The sequence below is a fragment of the Lepeophtheirus salmonis genome, chromosome 8 (genome assembly GCF_016086655.4).
Source record: "Lepeophtheirus salmonis chromosome 8, UVic_Lsal_1.4, whole genome shotgun sequence".
In the NCBI taxonomy this organism is placed as follows: Eukaryota; Metazoa; Arthropoda; class Copepoda; order Siphonostomatoida; family Caligidae; genus Lepeophtheirus; species Lepeophtheirus salmonis.
The window spans coordinates 26,809,669-26,820,503 of NC_052138.2; the positions used below are offsets into that span (position 1 = coordinate 26,809,669).

At 32.2% G+C, this 10,835-nt stretch overlaps 3 protein-coding genes across 3 annotated transcripts; 2 read left to right on the forward strand and 1 right to left on the reverse strand.

Moving 5' to 3' along the window:
- Positions 1 to 1,924: 1,924 nt before the first annotated feature.
- On the forward strand, positions 1,925 to 5,857 carry LOC121122347 (carbonic anhydrase 2). The gene is made up of 6 exons (XM_040717313.2): positions 1,925 to 2,431; positions 4,640 to 4,834; positions 4,912 to 5,030; positions 5,086 to 5,178; positions 5,244 to 5,465; positions 5,533 to 5,857. The coding sequence occupies exons 1-6, from the start codon at positions 2,401 to 2,403 to the stop codon at positions 5,659 to 5,661; spliced, it is 789 nt and encodes a 262-aa protein (XP_040573247.1). The 5' UTR covers positions 1,925 to 2,400; the 3' UTR covers positions 5,662 to 5,857.
- LOC121122345 (Golgi-associated PDZ and coiled-coil motif-containing protein) lies at positions 5,687 to 10,479 on the reverse strand. Its single transcript, XM_040717311.2, has 2 exons — positions 9,966 to 10,479; positions 5,687 to 8,537 (listed from the first exon to the last, which is right to left on the reverse strand). Exons 1-2 carry the CDS (start codon positions 10,246 to 10,248, stop codon positions 7,576 to 7,578), a joined length of 1,245 nt encoding a protein of 414 aa, XP_040573245.1. The 5' UTR covers positions 10,249 to 10,479; the 3' UTR covers positions 5,687 to 7,575.
- CtsL1 (cathepsin L) lies at positions 6,131 to 7,407 on the forward strand. The gene is made up of 3 exons (XM_040717312.2): positions 6,131 to 6,388; positions 6,451 to 6,636; positions 6,697 to 7,407. The coding sequence occupies exons 1-3, from the start codon at positions 6,131 to 6,133 to the stop codon at positions 7,258 to 7,260; spliced, it is 1,008 nt and encodes a 335-aa protein (XP_040573246.1). The 3' UTR covers positions 7,261 to 7,407.
- Positions 10,480 to 10,835: the final 356 nt, after the last annotated feature.

Consider the following 10,835-nt stretch of genomic DNA (forward strand, 5'->3'; position numbering starts at 1 on the left):
TTTATTCTCTGACTCTTTTCATCTCTTTCTTTCTATACCAAGGACTTCTATTTCATCCATTTATCTGGACTTTACGAAATGTGTTTTGATAATTTACATATTTATTTATTTTTCAGCTGATTTGAATAAAAATTCGTATGTCAAATAAGCTATTATTATGAAACTCAAAAATTAAATTTCAGATTTATAACTCAATCTGGCTTTTAGTTCTGAGCTCCTTTTACTGATGGATATGAAAATAAATCATCTTGAAGACCTTTGTATTTTTGATTGTAGTTCCATAGACCATGGAATTCTAGATATATGGAAGTCTATCAATATCATTTTGTTTTACTTTTTTACCCCACTTGAGTCGTAGATCTTTCTTCTTATAATATTAGGTTTGGACAAAAGTAATTTCGTCTTTCCCACCTTTTTTAAAACTAAGTTTTTAAATAATGAAAATGAGTGTTGTTTTAGTGCTTATTTAGGATTAAAGACTGCAGTCCCGTCCATTTTAGTCCTACATATCAGTCTTAAAAACTTTGATACTTGGTGAAGTCCCAACTTTATGTCTTCTTTTTTAAAGAACGATAGTCTTTAAAGACCGGTTCTAAGGTCTGATATGAACAGTCCTAAGGATGGACTGAACAGAATAAATAAGGACTCACACAACGCTAATGACAACAGTTTAAGAAAGAAAATTAACTATTCAGTAGTGTTGTGTTGTTCCTTATTTATTCGGTCCAGTTCAGTTCAGTCTTAAGACTTATGCTACCGGTCCTTGAGACCAGTCCTAAGGACTTTCAGAACTATAATTAATTAAAAAAGGAAGAAATAAAGTTTAGTGACATAATCAAGGACCGAATTTTTAGGACTAATAAGCAGGGTTGATTTGGGCCGAGACTGAACTAGAAGGGACTGTAGTTTTCAGTTCTAAAAAGGACGGACATAACATTACTCTTCAGTTTGCCAACTCAGAAAATAAAAAGAAAATGGGGGAGCTAAAATATACCATGCCCGTTCATTTGAGCAAGGTTAATTTCAGCGAGTGGTATCTTGGTAACATTCATTTTATTATTATTATTTATTTGAGCGAGCATTTCTTCAGCGTTCTTCATTTCAACGAAATTTTCAAATAGTAAAGAATACAAGATGAATGACGTCAGTATTAAATGTAATCACTCACCAGAGTGGTATTTAACATCAAATGAAAGAAATCTAGCATGCACAACTGAGGCTCTTATTGGGTTTGTTTTAACTCTGCAAACTTCTGTGTAGTGATTAATTTACAAAACTTATTGAGTGGGATGACATAAAAACACCAAATCAATAAGCACGTGTGGAGTAGGATCTTTAAAAAGGGCGTGCATTCCTCCATCATCTTCATTGTCCAATGTTATGATAGTAAACCTTTAATTAATGAACCATTTTTGACTTGGTTCAAAACTATATGTATTTTTTTCTTTTAAAGAGAAGGCTTCACGGGAAGTTGGACAGACGTTTTTGGGTGTTTTTTTTATCACTCTGTTAGTTTCATTGAATGAAGAAATATTCAACATTCTTAAAGTTAAAGGACAAAATAATATATAGAATATTCCTATAGTCTATAACAATTCTTGGTTTACTATCTGAAAAGAATCTAGTCCAAATAAATACTTGATCAAATGAATTTGATAAGATGACAATCGCTGAAATTAATGTTTATCAAATGAATGCACGTCCAGAAATACAACCATCAATAGCAATCTGTCATAGATTGCTATTGTAGTCGTAGACCATACCCGAAATATATCCATTTTAAATTCATTAAAGAATTATTTTTCCTCTGCTAAGTATTGTATGTGTATAGGTTTTGTTGAAAAAAACAATGGGCAGTCTTTTCTTCATCTTCACAAAAGTGTGGGTTAGAAAGTAAAAAAAAAGTAAGTACGGGCGTTTAAGAGACGCACGGATAACACTTTGCTCCTATATGAATCATTCATAATCATAGAGCAAAGTGTTATCCCTCCGTGTATTATCTACCATTAGGAACCTCGGTTTTACATATTCACGAACAAAATAGTATGAAGACACCAGACCTATTACCAATTAACTATCTACATTTCATCGTATGCAATTAAACAACTTACATCACACTCCCTCAGGGATAAAAATTTATTTTAAAATAATAAACTGACAACAGTTCGGGCGTGTATGTAACTTATTAAACAATAAAAAACGAGTGTGCATGCAGAGAAAATGTTACGTACTTCCAATAATAATATGAATAGATTATATCCAGTAGAGATATTTTTATTCTATTAGTCTGCGCTTAAGCAGTTTAATTCAGGCATTCAATACATACACGTAAAGTCAACGACTTCCTAAGTTACCACTTACTTGACTCCAAACTTTTTTCTTATCTCATTACTAGACAAAATGGCAAACTGGGGATATGATGAATGCAATGGTGAGTTACTTCTCTTCATTTCCTATTAATTCCTCATAATCGAACATAATTAATTAATAAGAAGAGTCCATCTTATTTAAGGGTAAATTCAGGACTCTGATCGCCCTTTGATTTTAATCATTATATATTTTAATCTCTTAATGATTTACCACAAATATATTGACTATTAAACAAATTTTGGGAAAATTGGTGGGGTTTTTTTTCTTGTTCTGGATCTGATAAGTAAATTATTTATTAATGCTAATTATAACTATGTTTTGATAAATTATTTATTTATTTCATGCTAATTGTAATTATGCTTTGTTGAATTATTTATTTATGCTAATTGTAACTATGCTTTGATGAATTATTATTTATTGTAATCATTATATATCTTCATCTTAATTAATGATTTACCACAAATATATTAGCTATTAAATCATTCTTGGGAGAATTGCTGGGTTTTTTTTTCTTGTTCTGGATCTGATAAGTAAATTATTTATTAATGTTAATTGTGTTTCGATGAATGTTTAATTAAGGATCAGAAATCCAAAACCCTTAGAAACTCTTGTTTGGATCCCAAATTTTGATATAAAAAAATGATTTTCTTATTTGCAATGGTTCAAAGGCGGCCCAATTGGGATATTTCAACTAAGGCGAGGCAATTCAAGGGTGTTTCTATGGAAATTATTTAAAATCTACGGAGCATTTTCCAATCTGATTACCCCTCTAACTAGGGCCATGCAATGTTTTGACTCTTCTTTTACGAATAAAATCCTCTAAAATATATAATATTTTTAGAAAATGTTTTAAAAAGTGTGTTATGTCCTCTTTTATCAATTAAAATATACAATTTAAGCTGTTCCCGAGTTCAAGTTGATGTTAATTTTGTCTTTATTTCTTGAGAGAAGAAAATTTATGTTGTAAATTATTTTTGTTTCGTATCCTAATCTTCATGTAAAAACATTCTTTGACGAATACTTTTCGTCCAGTAATAGCAGTACTTATTTCTGGTCGGATGTATCAGTTTAATAAGACTTATGTGGGACTCGAATCGGCGTGAGCCTGAATATTCAGTTTCGATGCATTCGTAATCAAAATTAAAATTCAATCATTTTAAAATGGCAATCATTACCTAATAACTTGAATTTACTTTTACATATTTATGTGCCTCAAGGCTCGAGTCTTTATTCAAATCTGAAGTCCTTAACTTTTAATCCTATTTAAATCTGAGTTCGTAGTTTAATTAGACTAAATTGCAACTCATGTTCAAGCTGTGGATACGTGTTCCCAGCTGAGCTATTAGTACTTAAGCAATTAAATTTAGGTCTATTTAAGAAATTGAGTAACTGCCAAAAAATGTTTGCATATAATTAAATAAAATGTAGTTTTAAAGTGTCACTGAATACGAAACCCGAATATTTAACTATTTAATTATAAGTTGGTAAAATAGCAATTTTAATACGTCAAGATATCGTATGAAACGTGGCCTAATCACTTGATATATTTATAGTGTATTTTGATCGTTAATAAGCATGGTTGGGGGCATACCTTCCCCCCAACCATGCTTATTAACGATCAATCATTCTTTCTTTTTAAGATATATTTATATACTTACCTTTCATTACCTAGAATTTATCCCAAAATTATAAATAAAATTCATCCCCCATCAGGGAATTCTCATTTGATAAGAAAAAAATAATCTTTTGAACTCATCCAATTAAAACCTAAAGTAATTTATAGAGATAATTTATTCACTAATTTATTTCTTAATTATATTAATCATTCTATATATGATTTTCTATTTCATATGATCATTCTATTGTATTCTAAATATGCGCAACAATTTATGTATCACGAAACCTCAATTATATTTAATGGGATGATTTCGTGAATCCTGACGACATTGAATGTTTGATGTATTGAATCTTTACTTCATGTAATATTATAGACTATAATATTAAGACTGGTATTATTGCCATTGTTGGTTGTAGTTAGTTGAAATACTCGGATCTTTGAAAATAGTTAGTAGGAAAAATCATAAATTTCTTAGTAACAATAATATAATAACTAAATTCTATTGGGAATTGAAACCCATTGAATAAACTTACTCTTTTGATACTTTTTTATAGTGGATATTAAACTATAATATTGTCTTTAAAAAATTCCTCAAACTGGAGTTAGGATAGTGTCAACTTCTTCTATAGCCAAATACTTTCATTATTACAGGTCCGGAAAAGTGGGGTGAATCATTTCCCATTGGTAAGGATGGTGCTCGCCAATCTCCCGTCGCAATTGATACTTCTAAAGTTCAAGTGATACCAGAATTCACAGAATTAAAGTTCAAGTATGTTCCTGACAATACGAAGGATATTGAAAACACGGGATCAAGCTGGAAAGTTAATATAAACGGAACAGGTTCATGTAAGTTTTACCAATCTGTTCATTAATTTTGGACCATTACAGCTGATATTAATCGTCTTATTACTTATATTATTTAGCGTTGACTGGAGGACCACTCAAGGATAACCATGAATTATGGCAGTATCACGCACATTGGGGATCTGATAACGCTAAAGGATCGGAACATCGTGTTGATGGTAAAATGTTTTCTGCTGAGGTAAAATGTGATCCTTTTTATGTATGATAATACAATATTTAAAAAATATTTTTAGCTCCATTTAGTCCATTGGAATACAAAATATCCATCTCCTGAAGTCGCTGCTGATAAAGAAGACGGATTAGCAGTTTTAGGAATGTTCATTGAGGTATAAACATTCGCCCATCTAAAAATAACATACGATATTAAAAACTGTGTGCTCTTAAACCTTAGGTCGGAGAAAAACACGAAGAATTTCAAAAGGTTGTAGACTCTCTACAAAAAATTAAATTCAAAGGAGAAAAAACTGTTTTGGCATCTTCTGTTGATCCTACAAAGTTTTTACCTAAGTCCAAAGACTTTTGGACCTATGAAGGATCTCTAACTACTCCCCCACTTTATGAAAGTGTTACTTGGATTGTTTTCAGGGAACCTATCCAACTATCAGAAGAGCAGGTAACCCTAACTACAATAGCGATATCTGATTTGAAACAATATAAAACATATTACATCCCCCATTTAGATTACTGCCATGAGAAATATTGCATTTTGTTGTAAAGATGTCAAGGATGGAGAAAAGAAGCATGCTATGGTCAATAACTTCCGCCCTCCTGTTCCTCTTGGATCCAGAGTCATTCAAGGAAATAAATAAAATAGTGGTTTTGAACAAACATAACTTTAAAAAAAAATTATTTATTTTGTTTGAAGCACGTTTATATATTAATTATATCATTAGATACATTTAGGTTTTTTTGTTTTTTTTTTGCTTTTATCCAGTTTAAATTGTAAAATCCCTGTGATAGTTGTAATGATAAAATATACCAATTAGTTAGCTTCAAACTAAGAAATCCACTATTCATTTAAAGTCTAAAACAGATGTGGTCTTAGAAACTTTATGCTGAAGAAGTAATTAGAAATTCAATCCCTCAGCTTTTTTGAGATTGATCTTCACTTGCGCATCATTCCTTTGTATGGTTTCTTCAGCATGTGTAGATGAAAGAAGAGAAGGAGGGAGAGGGTTGAGATTTAGATTTCCTGAAGTGTACTGAAGATAGATATAATATTAACTTGATTTCAGTGGAGAATATCATTCGATTCAGTTTCTTTGAACGGGAAAGACTATGGATTCGTATTATAAGAGTGCGCTAATTTTAGTCACTATTCTTTCTTTGTCTTCGGCCAATGAATTCTTTGACCTATTATTCCAAGAGTGGAGTGAGTGGAAGCTTACACATGGAAAAACTTATCTGGATTCCACCGAAGAAAGATGGAGATTTAAGATATACAGAGAGAACAGGGCCAAAATTGTTAAGCATAATATCGGAGCTCACAAGGGACATCACTCTTACTTCCTAGAAATGAACCATTTCGGAGATCTTGTAAGATCAATTAAATGCTATGATTGAGAGGATTTTTTAATTAATTATTTCTGATGTTTTAGTTTTCTCATGAATTTACTGCAGCAGTGAATGGGTATAATTCTACCTCTAAACAGCGAATCCCAGGAGCAACATTCATTCCTCCATCCAATACTAATCTTCCTGATCAAATGGACTGGAGAGAAAAGGGAGCCGTTACTCCTGTGAAAGATCAAGGCCAATGTGGTTCTTGCTGGTCCTTTTCAGCGGTAATTAATTCTAATTTATGAACCTATCTCAAGACTCATTTTTGTGTATATCATAATTAGACAGGAGCTTTGGAAGGCCAAGAATTCCGCAAGTCTGGTAAGCTCATCTCAATGAGTGAACAGAATCTAATTGATTGTTCAAGATCATATGGTAACGGAGGATGCAATGGAGGTCTTATGGATATGGCATTTCGATACGTTCGCGATTTTGGGATCGACTCAGAAACGTTTTATCCTTATGAGGCAGTAGATGATGATTGTAGGTTTAATAAAACGCAAGAAGTTACTACTGATCATGGATACGTGGATGTTAAAAGTGGTAGCGAATCAGACCTCGTAAAAGCAATCGCCACTATTGGACCAATCTCTGTTGCCATTGATGCTTCTCATGAAAGTCTACAATTCTACTCGCATGGAATTTATGACGAACGTGAGTGTAGCTCAACGGAACTCGATCACGGCGTTCTAGCTGTTGGTTACGGAGAAGACGAAAATGGGAAAAAGTATTACATTGTCAAGAACTCTTGGAGTGAGAAATGGGGGAATAAAGGTTACTTTTTACTTGCCAGAGACGATGAAAATAGATGCGGGATTGCTTCTCAAGCATCTTATCCACTTGTGTAAGGAGTTAATTTAATAAAATAAGTGATGCATCGTATTTTTTATGACTTATGTATATCTTCTATATATATATAATTTTTTTATGCGTAAAAAATATGAATTTTAAACTCGGAAATAAAAACTAAGAAAATAACATCAAAAAATAATAAATAATGCCTCAAATCAATTCCTCATTATTCATGTTGGTTCAACATCTATGTATATATGTATGCATATAGGGATAGTGTACACTGTTTGGGCCCCTCAAGCCATTTATATTTATATATGGCATGTACATAAAGACGGAATGTATCATTTGGTACTTGTGGTGGTAGAAAGTTAATGGGAATCTTCCTTTGATGTATCTGGAAGAGAGGGAACGTCCGTGTCCTCCTGTGCAACGGGAGATGATTCCTTATGATCTATCATTTTTCTCATATCCGTAGCTTTCCCTGGGTAGGAAATGATGGATGATGCTCGACTCGTCTGGGAATTCGTCGGTTCTTCCCTGGGCGCTATTTTCTGAGGAGAATTTTCCTCCAAATAAATGTCGTAGAATCGATTGTTAGTATCACATATACTCTCTATTTCTTCATCTACTCTACATTCTAGATCAAATCGTATTGTCCCTCGCAATGCAGATAAATACTTCACTGCTTCCAAATGCCCAAAGTCTTTAAAACTGTCCCCATTAACTGCAAGAATCACATCACCAGCACAAATTTTTTTACTTCTACCTACAGCAGTTTCAGGGAACGTTTCAGATACCATAATGGGTAGATCGTGCTCTTTCCCCCCTAAAATAGCTAGACCCAATTCGTCCGCATCATTTTTTAACAAATGTACTTGCTTAAATTTAGCCCGTCCAACGCATCCCTTAGAATTCCTATTGTCCGTTAACTCCCCCGAATCCTCTACTTCCTTCGACAGCTCACGAAATTTATTCCGAACCTTTTGCTTCGAGTAACAAATATTTGATATAGTTTTACTTTTTTGTAAATGCATTTCTGTTTCAATTTGTGACCAAACACGGTGTTTATGATCCTGAGAGGTATTTGAAGCAAGAAGGATTTGTATTTGTTGTATACGACCAGCAAGTTCTTTATCCAGATACTTGACGTCCAATCTTGAGCCCACAACTTCACTCTCTAACTCCAGTAATCTCCGACGAAGTATATTATTTTCTGAGCGGAGCAATGCGAGTCGATGAGAGTCATCTGTAACGAATTTTCCTTTAGGTGAATTTGAATAAGATGGAGGCAAATGTATCTCCTTTCCTTCAAGAACTCGAGACAACTCATCTGTAATTAGAAGTAGACCCTATCAATATATATATAAAATAAAGAGTACAATCGTATCCCAAACTCTGAATACAGAGACAGGTCAGATGTAATTTAGACATAAATAATACTTAATGATAAGATATATGGGTTGGGCATCTTAATGAAGGACTTTGTATCACTCTCTTAGCAATGTTTAATAAATGAAAATATGTTTCATATTAAGCTAATTAAGACCTTTCTCAGGTGCGTTGCTAGCTTTCATCATTTGGGGAGCTTGCCCCCAAAAATTATTAACACCGTAATAGAATAACTTATATAAATTCGTTTATCAAATATGTTGTGTACAAGTTACAACCAAAAAATGAGATTAAATGAAGGATTTTCAGTACTTGAGATGGGGATACAAATTAATACAATAATAGTATTCAGTGGCACATTAACAAGTTCAAATGCTCACAGATATATTCCTCATAAATACATACTAACCATGTACTTTGAGTCGATCAAAATAAAATAAATGAATCAATGTATAGTTGGTAATTAGAATAACCAATTTTGTTAACTTGTACTATTTTCTTATACAAGTTGAAACTTGTATAACCCCCCCATTATTATATTTTTTTGCAAAAATTTGGTTTGAACTCAAATATGTGTTTAGTTTTTATATGAATCATTCAAGATCCTGAGAAAATGTAATTATAATTGAATATGGAATTGAAAAGATTTTTGCTAAAGGAAAATTTTGTTGATTAGTGTAATTAATCCAAACGAATTGTTCTTAAAAAGAAGTAACTGAATTGATTTTTTAATCTCATTCTCAATCAGCCAATATTGAGGAACACATTGTCTACATATTTGGTCACGTGTAGCAGTATCATTCGTATTTTATTTTTTTTATCATACAAAATCAATCCAGCAATTCATAATGTATGTTGTATACACATAAATGAAGGTACCTATATACATTGATAAAACATATGGAACATAGGCTCTGTATACACACAAGGAAGTAAATAGTAAGAGGGCTTAAAATGTATATGTGGTGCGTCAACATAAAAACATTTTTGAACAAAAATCATGAAAGAGAAATAACATATTTCAATAAAATATCTAGAGTCAATTATAGGCCTATTATTTAAATTTGTGGGATGAGTTAGGATAGAAAATAATTTTAGCTGAAGTAGTGAAGGTTTATTTGATTGAAGGTACTTATATTGTACCTAATATGGGCTTTTTAACCATAAAATATGTCTATTTCTCATTGTTTTAATGTGATGATTAATTATGGCTACTTTAAGGTGTAGAATTTGTGACACACCCAAAGGGCTAAACAGAATAACTTGTTGATATAAGATTACAAATGGTATCCACACTCAACTTTAAGAAAAATAATTCTTGCTTGTTTTATTGTTGACGAGCCACTCATGATAATATATACTAATTTACTAAAGAGATATTCTTTATCTAATTGAAGGCGTTCGTTCTGAGCCTTGGATGTGGCGAGTTCTTCACGAAGATGAAGTAGCTGAGCCTCTAATTTGGCGTTGACTTGAAATACAGTTTGTGCCTTATGCAACGCCTGTACAAAAGCAGAAGATATTTCCGACAAACATTTACTCCCCACGTACTCTTCAAAGTACTCTTCGTAGTCCTTTAGCTTCACATCAAGTTCTAAAAAAGATTTATCGAACTCTTTCTCCAATATATCCAACCATCGAAAGCTCGACATCACTCACTTATGTATAACTACTCTATTTTTCTCCACTTTTAGATAATGTAATTAATAATTACAATTATGTATTTATTAGATTGTGATGAAAAGAAACGTCATCTAAAAGAGAATGATGACTTAAAACGTTGAATTGATGGTAACAGCCAATAGAGTAGTACTCTCAACTTGTGCGTGTGTTGCCTTCTCTTTACCAATTGATAACTACAAAATATACACACTTAGAATTATTACATGTTGTTATTGTTATCTCTAAAAGCCCTTGAAAGGTTTTGAAGAGCATCACAATCAGAATAGTTCCGTTAAATAATCATAATAATATCGCGCGCATTATGTTCAATATTCCAATCCTACTTCTATTTTAAAAATTGCAATCAAGTCAATACCTGAAATCATTTTACATCAAAGTAATTATAACTGGAGTTGCCCTTTTATTTCCATAAAAACAGGAAATCCAATAAATACAGCTATTACACAAAATACAGGAGGTCCCTGTATAACGTGGTTATTTAGTACCTTTTACTTAAAATGATGCCTCTATGTGGTTAACCATTTTCGCAAGCAATTAGCATATGTGAATAAATAAA